The 20,604-nt window shown below is 34.5% G+C and overlaps 1 protein-coding gene across 4 annotated transcripts in view; it reads right to left on the bottom strand.

Moving 5' to 3' along the window:
* Positions 1 to 1,686: 1,686 nt before the first annotated feature.
* LOC117340798 (dixin-like) overlaps positions 1,687 to 20,604 on the bottom strand; it is a 54,719-nt gene continuing 35,801 nt past the window's right edge. For 2 of the 4 annotated variants that reach the window (XM_033902567.1, XM_033902570.1), the window contains exons 6-18: positions 17,285 to 17,499; positions 16,009 to 16,139; positions 15,311 to 15,391; positions 14,798 to 14,902; positions 14,148 to 14,252; positions 13,793 to 13,846; positions 12,977 to 13,123; positions 12,408 to 12,545; positions 11,751 to 11,924; positions 10,950 to 11,043; positions 10,060 to 10,192; positions 9,479 to 9,587; positions 1,687 to 8,885 (exon numbers count right to left, since the gene is read on the bottom strand). In XM_033902567.1, coding sequence (XP_033758458.1) covers positions 8,808 to 8,885; positions 9,479 to 9,587; positions 10,060 to 10,192; positions 10,950 to 11,043; positions 11,751 to 11,924; positions 12,408 to 12,545; positions 12,977 to 13,123; positions 13,793 to 13,846; positions 14,148 to 14,252; positions 14,798 to 14,902; positions 15,311 to 15,391; positions 16,009 to 16,139; positions 17,285 to 17,499 — 1,564 coding nt within the window. In that variant the 3' untranslated portion in view covers positions 1,687 to 8,807. The remainder of the gene's footprint in view (positions 8,886 to 9,478; positions 9,588 to 10,059; positions 10,193 to 10,949; positions 11,044 to 11,750; positions 11,925 to 12,407; positions 12,546 to 12,976; positions 13,124 to 13,792; positions 13,847 to 14,147; positions 14,253 to 14,797; positions 14,903 to 15,310; positions 15,392 to 16,008; positions 16,140 to 17,284; positions 17,500 to 20,604) is intronic. The other 2 variants (XR_004535446.1, XM_033902569.1) reach the window with 2 other exon arrangements.

Here is a 20,604-nt window from a genome sequence, read left to right on the forward strand (position 1 = left end):
GATGTGCGTCTGGTGTGCTTCTGATCAGATGTCAGAAGTCTTGGTACCCTTCGGGCCGGAAGGATACAGCTTAGATAATTCATTTTTGTATTCTTTTTTTTCGGCATAGCTTTTGGTCCCGGATATGACGCGACAGGTGGCGTTACTGGTCAAGATGAATTATGTGATTGGTCAATATAGCGGTAAATGCAAAATGCAGATATGCAGTTAAAAACGAAACAAAATTAAGATTGAATCCAAGCTGAATAAGTGGATGTATGATCTATTCAAATGACACATTAATAAAATCATATTTCTGATTCAAATGCAGTCTTATTATCACAAAAAAATGATTCAAACTGAGATAATTTTGTTATCCTTGCTGAAACGCATTTATTAATTAGTTCGTTACTTTATTTCACCAGTAGTTTTACATTATAACCACCAGCATTAAAACTATGCCGTTTATCTTTTTTAAAGATATTTCTTGTTTATAATTATCTTTTTATTCAAGTTTTCCATCAATGTACATATAATACAATTACAATTTTTGTATTCTTTGTGACAAGACCTTTCCATCGGTACTACATTTACCGACCTACGGACCTTGATTGTGACATTTTGCTTACTTTCAAAAACCTAAATCTGAATCGCAGGCCACTCGGTCAGGGGACAGAACCCAAGCCTTTTGCAGAGGGGCGAACGCGCAACTAAAGACCAAAACAGAGTCCAGGGGAGACATTAGGCAGAATAAAATTACTAGAAAGAAGAGAAAATATGCTAGGATCCCAGTCTCCTCTTATGATCATGCAATGAGGGCAGCAGGTATCATTCTTACGTCCTACCTGCAGGTCAGGTGTTGGAATGAAAGCGCCTGTTTTGGATATCAGGCCCAAAGGTCAAAGGTTAACTGTTACTTTAGAAAGTATTTGTTTAGGTTACAAGTTGTAGCACGAGGAATTGATGTCAAAGTTCAAGGTTAATGTTACTATAAATAGAAAAAACACTTCACGCACAATATATAAAAGGTCAAGGTCACTTATCATAAATAGAAAATCAGTTTAAAGTACTGATGCTCTATATTTTGATTTCTGAGCTGATTGCAGTTTCTCCAGTTCTTCTCAAAGAAACTTAATTACTGCTTGGGAGGCATGGTATTTTGAAGAATGTTGAAATGAACCAGGATCAAAATACCATTATGGTGAAGTGAACAGCGGTAAAGTGAAGCATTTCACAATTTTCTAACTACATTTAATCAACCTTTTTTACCAAATCTTTTTTCTTTATTTTTTTTTTAAGATTACCTTGATCATTTCTTTTAACACAGTAACAACAAGAAATATGTCTGTGGTCAGGGAATTTAGGGTGGGGTAGGGTGCATCACTTTACCATGGCCTTGGGGCCCACATCCATCATTTATATACAAAACTGGATCGCCTGCCCCCAAGGATGCTTCAGACCAAATTTAATCGAAATCTGTTCAGCCGTTCATGACTAGTAGGAATTTAGGAAAAGTTCACAGACGGACATGAACGATGGATGTTATACCATTAGCTCACATGCCATTTCGGACAGGTGAGCTAAAAATTAATAAATGTATATAATATTAATATCAAAATTGAGGTAATTATTAAACCCTTTCTTCTGTACGAATGACAGAAATTTGAAGCAGCAGACCGAAAGTTAAAAATAAAACGTGAAAACAAATATTTATACAACAAGCTTTATTCTGAAGTGTCAACAAAACGAAGGCTTGGAATCAACATACGACATTTTCAACATATACTCCTCTCCATATAGATACTTGACCGACACATACCAGTAACATCACCTGGTCACTACTGGGACACACAATATACATTATAAACATATAGCTGACTAGACTTGTTCAGGAAACAGAGTTACACCATTGGTATACACTAACCCAGGATATTTATGTGAAAAGTGTTTAATGAAGAAAATTTGACTTTTACAGGGAAGGTGGTGTTTTGTAATGGCAGTGGTAGAGGAACACCACGTGATGGTAGATAAATGTCTATTACATGTACAATTAATTTAACTTCTTATCATGAGCAGAACCAAAACCTTATCCATTTATATGTACATGAATGTGTTATTTAAATGCTAAGGTCATTGTAATGTTTAGTCAAATGATACAACAAAGTAATATGAAGTTTTCAATACAGGATAAAGTTACTATACAGAATTGTTTGCAAGCGAAATGAGGAAAATATTCAAATACATGATGAAGACCATACAGAATTACCTCCCCTTAATGAAAAGCTACATGTTGATTGTCAGATGATGGTGACCAAAGAAAGGGTAGGTAAAATGAACAATATTGTCGTAATATTATGAATAAAATGAAAAAATTGTTTATGTGCAGAATATTGGTTTGCTTGGTATGAACATTTGTTTGAGATTCGGGATTTGTGTTTTTTAACATAACTCATATATTTTGGAAGAAAAAATTCAAAAAATAAGTTCTTGATAAAAAATATTTGAACAAACTTAATAACATTTTGATCGTTTCAGACCTTTGCTGTAGTAAACAAAATTGGAAAAAAAAAAAAAAAAAATAAGTACACATAAAAAGAAACGGAAATTAACAAAGACATGAAGTTAATGTACACAAAAACTGGATCAGAATGGTGTAGACTTGTGTAGAGTGACAGTATATTAAAGAAATACTTGTAAACAATGATGGCAGATCTTTCTGGAGACAGAAACTATAAGGTATACAAATAATAAATAATTAGGGTATATTGAAATAACTTAAAACATAATACAAATAAATGTGAAAAATTTACATTATCAATGTCAGTCAGAAAATAAAATAACTTATGAACAGGAACAATACTCGTACTACCCTATAAATTATAATCGGACATCTTTTCTGTGAATGATCGAACATGGTCACATTCCTGTGACCTTTAACCTCTGATCTTTAAACACTGATTGGTTGGAGCGTCCCATGACCTTTAACTTTTGACCTTCAAACACTGATTGGTTTGAGCAGGTAATGGATGCTATCTCTACATTTCCTTGAGAAATAATACAAACATAATACTGTATTCTACCTAATAATCACACTGCTAACAAAAATACAAAAAGTGCTGCACTTATATGAAGGAAACAAGAAAAATTTCCATGTAAAATCTTGGTGGGGAAAAATAACATGTTTTTTTCATTTTAATATCCTCATGTAGCGAAAAACGATACAGAATCTTTGTTTGAAATACCAAAGGTAAAATTAACAGTTCGGTGAGAAGAACGTTTTCATGCTCTTTTCTTGGGAAAAAATGTAGGGTGCATCTATAAGGGCAAAAATGGTTCTTTAGAATAACATCTAACATAAACTGGTAGATTAAACTTTTAGAATCAGATCTCAGTTAAAAATATGCTCCATCAACATAATTTTAATAACAGCCACATTCATAACAATGAAGAGAAAATTACTATTGATTTTAATAAATTTTATACATGTTTCGCAGGTTAATGAAAACTTCAACATATAATGGTTGACAAAGAAGGAAATGCAAATTAAAGTATGTCTGGTTTTGGAAAAAATCGCAATTAAAATACATGATTATATTACGATTTCATGGATAGAAAAGGTAAGTGTCATTGGCATGGTTTCGAACTAGGGATAACAACTGCATCATTTAATAGCCATAAAATGTCATGTTTTGAGGGCGATATAATGATAAATATATGTAAAATGAAAGTAGCATTGGTCTTTAAATTGATGAACACAAAAAAGGATGACAAAATAATAAGTATAAGGAAAGAGAAAGTTATAATGAATTGGTCTAGAAAATTCATCAGCACCGTCTCATTTCTAGACAGAAAACAATTCATGCAACAGTGATCGATGCAGATAAGGCACAAATCAGTTTGAAAAGCTCCACAGACAAAAATATTTCTTGATTGGTAATTATAAAGATTTAACAATGAAGTAGACTATGATTATAAGCAACAAATCAAATATTGTATCGATTGTTATGAAAGATCATTACATCAGACACCGTTGAAGTGCAAGTACCATGTATATGATAACATGTATTGCACAATATCATAAAGATTGCGTAGTGAGGTGTGATGTTTACAATTGCTTGTAAGACAAGTAAGAATGTTTAACTTGCATCAACATGAAATAATATTTGCCATTTTGTGAGAAATACACAGTTTTTAAAAAATTATTTAAATGCTTACTACATTTTGGGTTTAGTAAAAATTGTGAACCAATTTCTCGTACCAACTACCAGTCATAAATACCAATAAGTCAGATTTCACAGAGTGATGAATTGTACAGGTTTTGTTTTATAGCTGTGAGGAAAATTTCTTACACCCCACAATTAAATGGTCCCACAACTTCAGTTTCCCAGCCAACAACACAGCAACATTTTGCTATTTTGCATATATAGCAAATATACTGTGCAGATATTAAGAAATTTTATCAATAAAGGAAAATTTATGGATTTACTCAATTAAGAATTTCAAAATAGGAAAAAATTGGATGGTTACTTCCTGGTTTTATATGGATTCAAGTAAAAAAATAACAGAGATGAATTCTATATATAGATTCAAGAACAAAATTAACACAGATTAATTCTATATGTGGATTCAAGAAAAAATTAACACAGATTAATATGTGGATTCAAGAAAAAATTAACACAGATTAATTCTATAAGTTGTGTGAACACATGGTTTGCCTCTATAGAATTTATTAACACTACTTAACACTAACAAAATTGATTTTTTTAAATGACTTTCATGCTGGGTATTAATGAAAAGATTGTAATACAATAACAAATTCTAAAAATAGCAGAAAAAGCAATGAGTTTTCATACTCTAAAATACATGTAATTTGGGGCCAGTTTAATCTTTATTGCTTAACTCAGGAAATTCCAAAACTTAAAATTTCCCATAGAAAAGCAATACAGAATTTCAGGAAGGTTTCTTCACTAACGTTTCCCCCTAAATTCTTTAATGCTTTTCCTATGAAAAGTTTTACGTTGAGGAAAATTCTTAAGTTGAGGAATATTAATGAAACTGGTGCCTGGACAAAACTTTTACAAACACATCACATGATACATGATTGGATTTTGTGAAGTTGACCCTGTTGCGAAAAACAATATCAATGAATTCTAAATGAGTTATGGAATTGATAGTATGACAAATGTTATGAGAATCCTTAGTACTCATTTAAAATGTTGGCTTGATTAATACTGATACTTGTATTTACTTTTGGAAATCAAAATTCAAATTTAATAATTGAAACACAAATAGTTAGCGGGGATCACAAAACTGTACTTATTTATATTAATTATAACAAATATAATAATATTTCTAATTATATGTTGTGTCCTACAGAGGTTCATCTGAGCAATAGGTAAATCCCACTTAGTGTCAGATCTAAACAGGTTAATCTGACCAATATGTTATGTCCTACAGGGTGTCAGATAAGACAGGTAAATCTGACCAATATGCCGTTACCAACAGTGTCAGATTAGACAGGTTAATCTGACAAATACATTGGGTTCTACTGTAGGGGTGTCAGATTAGCCAGGTTAATCTGACCAATATGTTGTAACCTGTATGGGTGTCAGATTAGACAGGTTAATCTTACCAATATATTGTGTCCTACTGTAGGGATGTCAGATTAGACAGGTTAATCTTACCAATATATTGTGTCCTACTGTAGGGATGTCAGATTAGACAGGTTAATCTGACCAATATGTTGTAACCTGTAGGGAGTCAGATTGGACAGGTTAATCTTACCAATATATTGTGTCCTACTGTAGGGATGTCAGATAAGACAGGTTAATCTTACCAATTTATTGTGTCCTACTGTAGGGATGTCAGATAAGACAGAGTAATCTTACCAATATAGTCTGTCCTACTGTAGGGAGTCAGATTAGACAGGCTAATCTTACCAATATATTGTGTCCTACTGTAGGGATGTCAGATTAGACAGGTTAATCTGACCAATATGTTGTAACCTGTATGGGTGTCAGATTAGACAGGTTAATCTTACCAATATATTGTGTCATATTGTAGGAGTGTCAGATTAGACAGGTTAATATTACCAATATATTGTGTCCTACTGTAGGGATGTCAGATTAGACAGGTTAATCTTACCAATATATTGTGTCCTACTGTAGGGATGTCAGATTAGACAGGTTAATCTGACCAATATTGTGTCCTACTGTAGGGAGTCAGATTAGACAGGTTAATCTTACCAATATATTGTGTCCTACTGTAGGGAGTGTCAGATTAGACAGGTTAATCTTACCAATATATTGTGTCCTACTGTAGGGGATGTCAGATTAGACAGGTTAATCTTACCAATATATTGTGTCCTACTGTAAGGGTAAGAGGGGTAAGATTAAATAATCAGTTAGACCAATATCGTGTACTGCACTGATGAAGCCACAGAAAATTAAAAGGTTGCCTTCAGTAAATGAAATGATGAAGAATTATTTGCACGCAAGTACTAAAGAATCTTACTACTGCATACGTGATACATCCATACCGGCCTCGGATGATTGATACTCCAACAATGGATCACAACTCACCAACACAATGAAATTTGGCACCAATCAGAATGGAAGCAAGTGGTAAGGAAGATAACGGTGGATTAGTGTAACTTTTACCCCCAACAGATCTTGATAAAAACGACAACATCTCAAAACTTTAAACAAAATAGCGGTCGTAGAAGACATCAAAATCTAATATGACGAAAGCATGTTTAAACAGAATACGTCAGATAGTTCTTGTGGCGACCATCAAAGGCAGCGAGACAGTGTGGCAGTATATATATCACAGTGACAAATTGAACTAAATTACAAAAGTTCTTATATTAAATGCAAATTATATATATTCTGGCCTTTATTTTCCAAGGTTTCAATATCAAAGGTGAGGAGAATTTAAATGGTTTTGTTCTGTGGCAAGAAAACAATAATTAAACATTTTAACAGATTAATTTAGGCAGTTTTACATCCTCGGTCACAGGTAAAAATTGCAACTGCACTATCGGTCGATGCCGTAGTGAGAGTATCATTTACACCTGGGGTCAAGGATGGCAGTTTTATATCCTCAGTCACAGGTAAAAATCGCAGCCGCACTATTTGTGAATACCGTAGGTGAGAGTCATTTAATTTACACCTGGAGTCGAGGACGGCAGTTTTATAGAAAGTAAATCAATGTGATGTTTTGAACGGCAAGGAACATGGTCATAAAAGTCATATCAGAAGGGGTTTAGTAAGTTTTATAAGACAGGTGATCAAAATGATTTTGTTTTGAGGATAGGAACATCATGCTCTATAGAGGTATTCGAAGGGCAGTCTTACATCAGGTTATATATTGAAATTGGACATTTATTATCAATATGACTTGAGTAAATAAAACACAATTTTAGCACAAGTTTCATAGAATCCATCTTTGTTCCCGTAATGAAATATTTTAACATACAACAAATATATTTGCCTCATTGTGAAGATGAGTAAGTGTGAATATTGAACACAGATAGCTGTTTCATTATCTCTTAATCAATAAATCGACTGAAGTTAGAATATCTAAAATCTTTAAAACTCTTGTGATCAATATTGAATATTTCAGGTGTACCAAATGTAAAAGTGACAAATTCTTATCAAGACTGAATGCATTAGAATGACCTAATGATCACTGACAGAACATTATACTCAATATTGAATACAGATTATTAGGAATATTTAAGTTTGTTACATGAGCTAAGGTTCGTAACATCCTAAACATCACGCTAAATAATAAATTGTTATCGATACACCCAAAATACATACTCAACTGTTATTGGAGCAGCTGAAATACATACTCGATAATTATTGGGGCGATCAAAATATATACTCAATTGTTATTACCAAATTTGATGTCCCCTTAGGCTCATATAATCAAATTTTGATATCACACAAACATATGTGAATACCGAAAAAAAAAGAAAAAAAACACACAAAAATTTCATATTCAATACAGAATAAAATCAATGAACACTATCAATATGGAATCTGATTTAGGAATGAATTATATTATTGAATGTTACAGTATAACAGCTTCTAAATCCACAATGATTGGTAAACAATCTGGGCGACAGTGTTATCCCAGATATAGCACCTTAATGTTCACAATTTCTCAGGAAATCCTCGGCCATGTGGATCGCAATGGAATCCAAATCTCCATTGAACGAGCCATGTACACATTAAGAATACGTCCTTACTGGAAATTAAAATGTTCAAATCAGGCGAGTGAAAAGAACTTCCAGGACAGACAAGAACACAACAGATATCAAGGATTTTCAATGGTTTCACAGACACAATACTGTAAGCTAGGTGAAACCTTCCATAGCATGATATCACAAAAAGATTTTCCATTGTTATCCGTTGTTTTTTTTTTTCTTTTTTTTTAAATTGGTACAAAGTGAACTGTATCCTCCACATCTTGAATTTCAAATCAATTACCCACAGTAAAAATATCCCTGAAGTACTCATTCTTGATTTGTTTGATAGATGATGTCCTTCAGTCTTGGTTGATAATCTTCCATAATATTATCACAAATTCTCCAGTTGTTTTATTACAGGTTTCTTCTGAGATATAGGGAGAAAACTTCCAGTTCTTCAGCTTCACATTCTCTTCTATAAACACATGTACATCCCTGTTTTACTTTGCGGTGTAAAATCAGAAGGTCCTAGAAGTAGGCCAGCATCTGTGTTTGTGTTTGAGTGCCGAGAAAACAGTCTTTTCCCTGTACAGTTAAGCGAGATAAAAGAGCCAAGGGAGGCAACTCTCCTGTGTTATGTCCCCGTGTCCTCCGTAATCCACGCAACTATTTTTCCTTCCCAGCCTGGTATTATATCAGCATCATTAGTTACCTATAACAGTAGATAATTCACATTTTCTATGAATCAAGACAATACAATCTATGAATTACAGACATCTGAACAAAATCTACATCTCTAATCTGGTAAATAAAATAGATCATGTTTTAATGGCCATTAATAAAGTAGCCAATGACTTTTAATTGGCATTATTTTTCTCAATAATGGGCATCAATATCTCCTGATATCTTTAATGACCATTACTAAAAATTATTAATAAATAATGGATTTTAAGAATTAATGGCATTTTAATGGATATTTAATGGGGATTTAATGCAAAATTAATGGGTACACATGCCAGTAGTGCGTCCTATTAACAGCCAGGGTCATTTAAGGACGTGCCAAGTTTTGGAGGTGGAGGAAAGCCGGAGTACCCGGAGAAAAACCATCAGCCTACGGTCAGTACCTGGCAACTGCCCCACGTAGGTTTCGAACTCGCAACCCAGTGGTGGAGGGCTAGTGTTAAAGTGTCGGGACACCTTAACCACTCGGCCACCGCGGCCCCTGGTAGAAACACTCCACAGAAATGTTCACACAACATGAAACTCCTTTCAGCTAATTTCTGTGGTACATATAAAGTTACTTACCTCCTCCTTCACAGTGCCAAACTCTGGGTCCAGTGCTTTGAATGAATACCTATAGTTACCAGGGCGATCATAAATCGCTTTAAAATCTTTCAGAGTTATCTCCCCTAGTCTGTAAAAGAACCAAAATAATCATTAAGATGCAATACACTTTTTATACCAGCAGGCAGCATGATCCAGTACCCAGGATACAACTTTATTGAAATCCCCACAGAAACTAAACTTTGTCATGACAACAAGCAACAGGAGGGGAAAAAAATAAGAAGAAAAAAATATAACATTCACACTCAATTTCACGAAAAAATTCTTTGTCACCGATTATTTAAAAAATTTGCCCTCAATGCAAATTATCTTTATATATAAATCAACATATGTTGATCAATATATTTCTTCAAACGAACATAAAATGTAACTAGGAAACATGGAGAACCTACATATGAAATTTGAGAAAGATCCATGAAGAACTTTCCGAGAAATAGTGATAACACGAATTGTTTAAGGAAGGACGGATGGATGCCAGGCAAAAAGCACTTTGGTTAGCCCATCTTTCTAATGATGGCAGGTTTTAGACCGGATGTACTCACCTTTTCCGTATGGTGTATGAGAAGGGACTGAGGGATTTATCTGTGAAGTATAACACTTTGGTGGCTTCCTTAGCACTGATGGGGGTGGATGATGTAGGCTGACCACCACCATCTAAATGATTGTATGGAAAAGCTGAAAAAAGACACAATATACCATCACACTGTGAAGAACCTGACTGTTGGCATATTATAGTGTAACAGTGTCCCTTCGTAAGAACTTTTGACAAAAAGTTTGTCTGACTGCTTCGTAAAACATCAGTGGTCATTTTGAGGTGGGAGTGAACTACATTACTAACATTAACAAGAGGCCCATGGGCCTTAACGGTTCACCTTACTGACATTAACAAGAGGCCCATGGGCCTTAACGGTCACCTTACTGACATTAACAAGAGGCCCATGGGCCTTAACGGTCACCTTACTGACATTAACAAGAGGCCCATCGGCCTTAACGGTCACCTTACTGACATTAACAAGAGGCCCATGGGCCTTAACGGTCACCTTACTAACAATAAAATTGCAAGATAATTTCCATGGTTCATATAGATTTTTAAAACAAAATTCAAAAACTTATTTTCAAGGTAAGAAATTTTCAGCTTTTTTAAATATCCGGTAGAGAAATTTGTGTTTAGGACCTGAACACTGAGTATCATATTCTGCAGCAGTCAAATTTGAATCCTTGTTAATCAAATCTCTTATTTCAGTACGATCTTCTTTGCTTCAACTTGTAACTTGGCAGTGTTCATAGACCGACAGGTTTAAATGTAATTTTGCCCATTTTATCAGCCTTAGCTTTCTATCTGAATGTGTTATACCATGCTTTACAAATACTAATTAGGACTTTTCGACTTCTAATCGTGAGTGCTGCTCATATCTTCCAAGGGATTACTTACATTGATGACTACCTGGAATGGAAGTGATCGGAGATCTACGGACGTCGCCCGTAGAGTCAAAATTCAGACGCCGTGACGTAACGTCAAGACCACTCTGGAAAAACAACAAGTTAATGGATTATGTCCTATACCACAAAACATACTTAACTGTAGTTTAGGTGATCAAGTTTGTTCAACGAGGAAAAATTACAATCAAAGTTCTGATCCTGTTCTGATGAAAATGGATGGAAATGCTTATTCTAACTCAAGTCTAACATAAATCTATATTCAGTATATGTATCTTGTATAACCCCCAGGGGACTGACAAACTGGTTCAACATAGGAGCAGGTTTATAACAGGACCATCCAGGGCTTTTTCTCACTGACTTGGGAAGGGGCCTTTTTGTATCATTTTGGAAAGAAAATTGATGAATTGGAAAAGATTTATTCAGAAACGGCTGATTTTAGGAATTTGGCTTAAATATGAAATAATTTCAATCGGGAAGGGGGCCATTAACGGTCCTAAAAAGTCCTCACAAAAAGCCCTGCCATTAGATAACATTTGTAAGCATTTTCACTGAACTACAATTGACAGGGGTGGGCTTATTGTCAGCCATTGGCTTATTACAGTAATAAGAAATGGTCGTGTATACTTTCTTTCGTGATTTGGTTTTTTCAAACTATTTCGTGGGTACAAACTTTCATGGTTAAACCATGCAACAATAATACACACTACAATATATTCATTGTATTTATATTTGTGGTTCCCTAGCAACAACGAAAACGAAAAATATTCTATACAACAAATATTTCACATTATACCTGTGAGTCGCCTCCACTGACCGAGGAGCCGGCCGACATCGTTATTTTATCGAGGAGTGTAGATACACTCTGCTCCAGCGTGTCGATCGTGTGCTGCTGGGGATCCGTCCCCTTGAAGCTGAGCCGAAGGTTATGTAACGAGTCCCGCACAACCTGAAGCTCATCACCCGTCCCCTGGAAATACAATTAATTATCAGCAAATCGGACTAAAGGTAAATTTTAAAGGGGTGAAATTATCATTAGGAGTGAAATTCTTATTAGTTAAAGTCTTTATTTGTATAAATGTTTTTTCAGCTTCATACCTCACCAATACATTGATACCACAATATTCAGTGTTTTATTTAAACATGCATGCTGGGATTGCTATTGAAAGCAATACATGTCCCCTATCAGCCCCTGCGAAATAAAGGTTACAGTGACCTTGGCCCAAAAAACCCTAAAACTCGAACTTTGATTTGTAGCTATTCCAACTAAAGTTCCATTCCAACTTTCACCGACATACCTTGAAGCATGGCCGAGAAAAGTGCCGAAAACTGGGTGGATTGACTGGCAGATGGACGGACAGACAAAAGGACAGACAGACGACAGACTGCGGAAGGGGACTAATAATAGTACTCCAGCTAAACTAACAAAATCAAATTTATTTGATACACTTACTGTCTGAACATAATTTTTACGTACAAAGCTGGTATTGTCGCTCCGATGACTGCTACCATCGTCTGACGAAGACAGAATTTTGCCTTCCAGCTGGGCCATACGTTTATCTTGAGAAGCGACACGTGCTGACAGGTTGGCCTGTAAAATGAAACCAAAATTTAAAAAAAAAACAAAAGGAAACAGTTTCAGGTCAATACTCATGACGCAAAATGTATATTATTTTTGTCCTGACTTTTAAACTGACATTTAAACTGGCTGATTTTAAGAAGAAAAGAATGCAGACTAATTGAGCCAAGTTTGATATCCCTGCAAATCTTTTTAGCGATGGATACAAAAGGACAAAGAAGATGTTGTCTATCCTATTTATTACGAGTCTTTACTCAAGACCAAGAGGATTTCACATGTAATATTGGCGTTATACTCACTGCTATTCAGCACTTTGTCCGATGTAGTGAAATAAAACTCCTGGAGTCTGCTTTTTTATATAAACATGTTTAAAAGTACTGTCTCAGAGAAAATGTTTATTCCAGAAAGTGACAACATTTTGACAAACTCTCTGAAATACCTACCCCTGTTTGACCTACGACCTTGAGTCGATCATGAAGGTCAGATATTTGCATCTTCAGTGAACGTGTGGCATTCTCTTTCTCCTGAATCTGTAGTTGGACTTCGTTCTGCAGATGGTCTATGTGTTTGTCTCTTCTCGCAATGTCCTTCTGTAAAATAAAAATTAAAGATCATTAGCCTTCATTGAACCTAAAACAGGAGTTAACGGCTAATTAACCATTTAATTAATTATTCTGAGAAACACGTTGTAAGATTACCTCCTATTATAGAATTCAATTATGTTTATTCAGTTCTATTATAGAATTCAATTATGTTTATTTAGTTTTATGAGTTAATAGTTGATCGACAGCCAGGACCATTTTGAGGTTAAGTATATATTTGTAGTAGCTGGTGGCTACCTCAATGAACAACAAATATGAGACCCATCATATGCTATCTAGAGCCACAGAGGTTAAGTGTCCTGCCCAAGGACAGAAGCCCGCCAGCACAGGAAAGTCAATAATCACAGCTTCATGAGAAACACAAACTGTCCCCCAGTAGATTTCGAATCGCACACCTCAGATCTTCACCTGAAGCTCTGTTAGTCTGATTCTCTACTCAGTGATCAGGGACCCTTAAATCTGTGTGAAAAGTCTGAATTTATATTTGGGATCAGGGACCCTAAAATCTGTGTGTAAAGTCTGACTTCATATTTGGGGTGCTTAAACCAACTGCATGTCATATTGAATTAATTGGTTTTCATGAGAAACATTAATTTTCAATACGATTTCTGATTTGAATCAGATCTAGAGTTAAATTGTATCAGTAGAGCCACATACCTTTAAGTCTACAATCAGTTTGTCTTTGTCTCGTAAAGCTCGCTTCATTTCCGTCTGTGGACCAGAAAATTAATAAAATGTATCATTTATGACTAGCAAAGCCATCTTGATTCATAACATCATCATGTGCTTCCTAGAATCTTTCATTTACTATCATTTTAAAACAGCTGGTATGGGAAAATATTGAGGAGTATTCATTATGTATAGTAAACATGTGTACAGTATTGGCTACCAAGCATTCAATGATACAGTCAGCACATTATTAAAATGTCCGAGGTGTCAGTTTAACATTTATATAATATATAGTATTAATGCAAAATTATACATGGAATGATTATTAGTAGAAAAAACTCACAATTTCTGACTCAAAACGCTGATATTCGAAGTCGGCACGCAAGACCTCAGAATTGAGCTGTGAAATGCGCTCCTCTTGTTCTATAAGTCTTTGGTTTAGCCCAGCCTGAAAAATACACACCATATACCAAGGGTTATCACAGAATTAACTTAAACATTTACCAGGTGTAAATACTAAGCCATTGGAAACCATCGGTTGTTTTTTTATCTTAATTAAGATATTTTTCTTACTCTAATTTAGTTTATGAGGTTTAACGTATGAAGAATATCTTATATGCACCCTGAATCTGTACATGTTTACCATTGTGGCCTGAATTTGTTTATTTTAATTCTATACTGTGAATGTTTACCCCAATATGCCCTGAATCTGTATATCTTGACCTTTGTGCCCTAAATCTGTACAAATTTATCTTTAGCCCTGAATCTGTACATGTTTACCCTATAATATGCCCTAAATCTGTACATATTTATCGTTTAGCCCTGAATCTGTATATCTTGACCTTCGCCCTAAATCTGTACATATTTACTTTTATCATTTAGCCCTGAATCTGTATATCTTGGCCTTTGTACCCTAAATCTGTACACATTTACTTTATAATATGCCCCAAATCTGTACAAATTTATCATTTAGCCCTGAATCTACATTTTTACCTTTGTGCCCTGAAGCTGCATACACTCATCCTTGGTCACAGATAGTTCCTCCCTGAGGTCTTTGCACACCTCCGTTGCCTGAATGAGCTGACTTTTCATGATTACCTGGTAAAAATACAACAACAACTTGTCGTAAATCTTACAGTAATGTCAAACTGGAGTGATTTCAACACTGCTATATGCAGACACAAAGTAAGTTTAAACCACTATAATACAAATTCACTAAAAACAAAAAAATTAGGAGATATAACTTGCATTCATTTACATGTATATATATATATATATATAACATAGTAACACAAATGACGAAGGAAGACAACTTTTTGACTCGTGCCCTGGCCGGGCCTCGAACTCACGGCACCCAATTGATTAACCAGAAATACCCGCAGCTTATACCCTTGAAGTTGATATAGTGTTGGTGTCAAATTAAATAATTCCACAACATTGAAATTGGCACAAATTTTTGACACAAAATTGATTCCAGTAAAAATAACCCCATGTGTCCTAACTTACCATCTGTTCCTCTGGTAAGGACGATGACACAGATTCACCTCCGACACTTTCCTCCCCATCTGGTGGTTCTCCACTCAGCAGCTGCAACACCACACAAAATCTATATAAATCTCACGTCTTCAATGTATTTTATGTAAATGGCTCATGGTGCTATACCCCGACAATAACATAGGGAATGGTTCACAGACTTCATCCATTAAGTCCAGCAATCACAAAGCTCCTTAATTAGAAGAGAATTCTATAAATTCTCAACTTCTGAAGTCACATGGTGAGAAAAAAATTCAACATCAGAGAAAAAATTTCCAATCAAACAACAGTGTACTGTAAACATACATATTTTATTAATATTTTATTATTCTGAAGATTATTTTAGCACTTTTCGCATTAAAAGAATTATGACTTTTTAATATGAAAATAATTCTGGTGTGCCAATTCATCAATATGCTTATCTGTTAACATTCAGAAATGCTCTAAAATTTGTGTGCGATCAACAAAGTACGTTCAGAATAATTTTCGATCTCAAAACTGTCCTTTTATAATGCCTTATCAGTGTTTTTTCTAAATACATTGGTACCTACCGGTAAAACAACACAAGGAAAGTAGGCCTATAGTAACACATGGTATACATTATAATTAAACCCGGTCCTTTAGCAAACTGTCACCAATCTATAGTAATATCAGTATATTGTGATGCCTACCAGATCCTGTAGCTTGAGTAGATCGGTCCTGGTTTTGTTGATAGTGGACGACAATCCTTGGTATTCGGACAGGATTTCTCGACTCTGGTCAACTAATGTCAGGTTACTGCTGTCGGAACTGCTGTCCTTGGCTAATTAGTAAAACAATGGGTAATTATTAAACAATGGCTAATTATCAAAACAATTGCTAGTCAGTAAAATAATGGCTAATTATCAAAACAATGGCTACTTGATAAAACAATGGCTACTTGATAAAACAATGGCTAGTAAATAAAACAATGGCTAATTATTAAACAATAGCTAATTAATAAAATAATGGCTAATTATCAAAACAATGACCAATTAATAAAACAATGGTTAATTAGTAAAACAAGGGTTAATTAATAAAACTATGGCTAATTAGTAAAACTATGGCTTATTACTAAACAATAGCTAATTATAGTAAAACAATGGCTACTTAATAAAACAATGGCTAATAAGTAAAATAATGGGTAATTTGTAAAACAATTGCTAATTATCAAAACAATTGCGAATTAATAAAATAATGGCTAAATATTAAATAAATGGCTAATGAATAAAACAATGGCTAATCAGTAAAAAAATGGCTAATTATCAAAACAATGGCTTCTTAATAAAACAATGGCTAATTATCAAAACAATGACCAATTAATAAAACAATGGCTAATTAGTAAAACAATGGTAAATGAGTAAAACAATGGTTAATTAGTAAAACAGTGGCTAATTAGTAAAACAATGGCTAATTAGTAAAACAATGGCTAATTAATAAAACAATGGCTAATTAATAAAACAATGGCTAATGATAAAAACAAAGATAACTCAATATCTATAAGCATTGACTAATAATAGAGAAATAACAAATAACAGTTTATATAAAATCTATCCTACACACTTTAACGAACAAGAGTGTTATTTAGATATTGTTCTCGTCACATGACCGTTATATTGTACAATGTTGTAGTTGCAAACATTTAGCAGCTGTGCTCTGAAGACAGCCTCCCTTACGCCAAAACATGTCAGCATGTAGGATGTAAATTAAACATTATATTTTGTACTAAATTCATTAGTGTTATTGCTCATTATCTTTATTTTCATTTTAAGAGTTTTATTTGATTCAATGACTTCCTTTCATGGACCATTTTCCCATAGTGACTGAGGGCATTTTTACTTAATTACTAATACCTCTTGCTTCCTTATGGAACAAAGTGTCTACTTCAAAGACATCCCTCAAATTACGATTTTTTCAATTAAAACTCACAGGAGATGTAATCAGATGAGCGACTCTTCGAGATAACAACGGGTTGCGTGTTTGGTAAGTGTGGGGTGTTGAAGCGAGCACTAGGCAGCGGACTTTTGTCGTTGCTGGCTCCATCTCCGTCATCCCGTCGACCCTTAAAGTCATGGTCCGTCTGGCCAAAACTGTGATCGGAGTCGCTGTACTGGTCAGAACTGCTGCCTCCGTGGTATGTTCGTCTGTACCAAAAACACAGAAATGAAATTAGCAACTGACCAATCAGAAAACAGGAATCAGTTAGCCAATGAGAAAACAGATATCAATCAGAAAACAGAAATCAGATTATAAATCAGAAATATGGAATATCAAATATGCTACATTTATTGACATTAAGCACACTTTCCCATGTACTTATATTATTAGCTATTGGCAATGGTAGGTCTAGGGGTGGATTTAAGAAGTTTGATAAAAAACCATATTTATAAACACATCATTTTTTCATAACCTATTTTGTTCTATTAATACATCACTTGAATTTGATCCAAAATGACAACACTGTGTACAAATGTTTTAGTCTATAAAATAATGTATAGAAGATAATGGGCTATAAAACAATTAATAAAACAAAATATCCCACTTGGAAATGGTTCAATAAGAGTTTAAACCCATTCTCTTCCTCCTTCCAAACCCAAGAACTTAGGCCACACATAGTCTATACAACACCAACTAACCCATCGGACACCAACAGACCTTAGGCCACATACAGTACACAACACCAACTCTAATATACAAAATGTACTTGTATTTGACCTGTGAGTGTGACAGGGGGTCCCCGTTACCCTGGCGATATGATGGAGAAGACCACTGTGAGCTGTTCCCATGATCCAACAATCTTCCACATCAATTAAATGTTTAAAGATGGGAAATACAAAATGTTACATGAATATGTTCCCATAAACTGATTTATGCTGAAAATCACATCTGATGCTTTGAGCAGGTTCGGAGTCATCTCCAAATCAAATACAACATAGTCAGAAATATTTGCGACTTTGGAAGCCTGGGTTTAGCCCTGAACACAACAATAAAAGATCTTTGTCAGAGTATGTACAATGTCACTGGATGTAGGTTCAGGATCAGCCATCACTTTCTGTACTTATAGAAACTACAGATGTATTTTAGAGAGTATTGTATATATGTCTGAACAGTTTCAGAATCGGATATAATATCCATCTTCAATACAAAGAAATGCTTGTGTCGGAGTACACAGTGTGTCAATCAACACAGGTTCAAAACCTGCCCTCCATCTTCTTCACACAAAGTCAGTATATTACATAACAGGTGTCTCTCACAGTCCTGTCAGGAGTATTTCCAGGAAAAACAGTGTATTGATCAAAACCAAGTTATTCTCTCAGATTCGCATCAAGACTGACAGAAATGTGTCAGTGTGTAAAGTTTGTCAGTTAACACAGGTTCAGATTCAGGCATCCATCTTCAAGACAGCACAAAATGGCGGTACTGCCAATAAAAATCTCCTCAATAAAGAAAACTTATAAGAGAGGAGATAGGAGTCTGCATGTAGGAATTCTGTTCACCTATCAGTGTGGAATGTCTAGAGGAGAGCCCTGTATTAATGGTGTATCTAATCTCCTCAGGCAAAGAATTACCTCCCTTGACTAGATAAATAAACAGCTGCAGAGTGTTGTGTATAAGGCTAACACATTTGTATGTCTGTTTACCGTCAGATCTTTCAATTCTTGGCAAATACACAAAAAATGACTGAAACTCTTTGAAGTAAAAGATAAAAAATCTTAAGATTATGTTCTAGAAATCAACTGACTGGTATTTCTCGTCTGTTAATTAATAATGTCTCAACACACAGAAACAGAGGAAACAAACTCTACTGTCTGCCAATTCTACGGAAGAATAAATCTGTTTTGTATTTTTTCAGTTTTTTTGCCCAAATGGAATTCAGCATAACTGTGTATCACAATATATATATATAAATACATTATATATGTTATGTCTATGGAAATTTCTCAGAAACAGAAAATGTTTTTTATAACACTTTGAAAATGTTTGAATAGCTTTAGCCTTGGTGTATAAGGAGGGGCTAAGATATATTACAGGCGTGAGGCAATGTGAGTCAACTGCTGAGTAGATATATAGCATAGATGACCTCTGACCTTTAATATACAGTAATTAATTAGGCCACACATCCTTGTATACACCATGTGTATATATACGGTATATATAAATGTCAGCATTGTGGATTTTTTGGCAGAGTAAGGCAAGTAAAAATGAATTATTGTTGTGATCCCCTTAAACTCTAAAACTTTAGAGCAGTATTATATAATTAATCAAAAGAACAAAACATAACACACTGACACAGTATATAACACACTGACACAGTATATAACACTGACACAGTATATAACACACTGACACAGTATATAACACTGACACAGTATATAACACACTGACACAGTATATAACACTGACACAGTATATAACACACTGACACAGTATATAACACACTGACACAGTATATAACACTGACACAGTATATAACACTGACACAGTATATAACACACTGACACAGTATATAACACACTGACACAGTATATAACACACTGACACAGTATATAACACACTGACACAGTATATAACACTGACACAGTATATAACACACTGACACAGTATATAACACTGACACAGTATATAACACTGACACAGTATATAACACTGACACAGTATATAACACACTGACACAGTATATAACACACTGACACAGTATATAACACACTGACACAGTATATAACACTGACACAGTATATAACACTGACACAGTATATAACACACTGACACAGTATATAACACACTGACACAGTATATAACACACTGACACAGTATATAACACTGACACAGTATATAACACACTGACACAGTATATAACACACTGACACAGTATATAACACACTGACACAGTATATAACACTGACACAGTATATAACACTGACACAGTATATAACACTGACACAGTATATAACACACTGACACAGTATATAACACACTGACACAGTATATAACACACTGACACAGTATATAACACTGACACAGTATATAACACTGACACAGTATATAACACTGACACAGTATATAACACTGACACAGTATATAACACACTGACACAGTATATAACACTGACACAGTATATAACACTGACACAGTATATAACACTGACACAGTATATAACACACTGACACAGTATATAACACTGCACCAGTATAGTAACACTGACAGTATATAACCACTGACACAGTATAGAACACTGACACAGTATAACA

Source organism: Pecten maximus, chromosome 13 (genome assembly GCF_902652985.1).
Source record: "Pecten maximus chromosome 13, xPecMax1.1, whole genome shotgun sequence".
In the NCBI taxonomy this organism is placed as follows: Eukaryota; Metazoa; Mollusca; class Bivalvia; order Pectinida; family Pectinidae; genus Pecten; species Pecten maximus.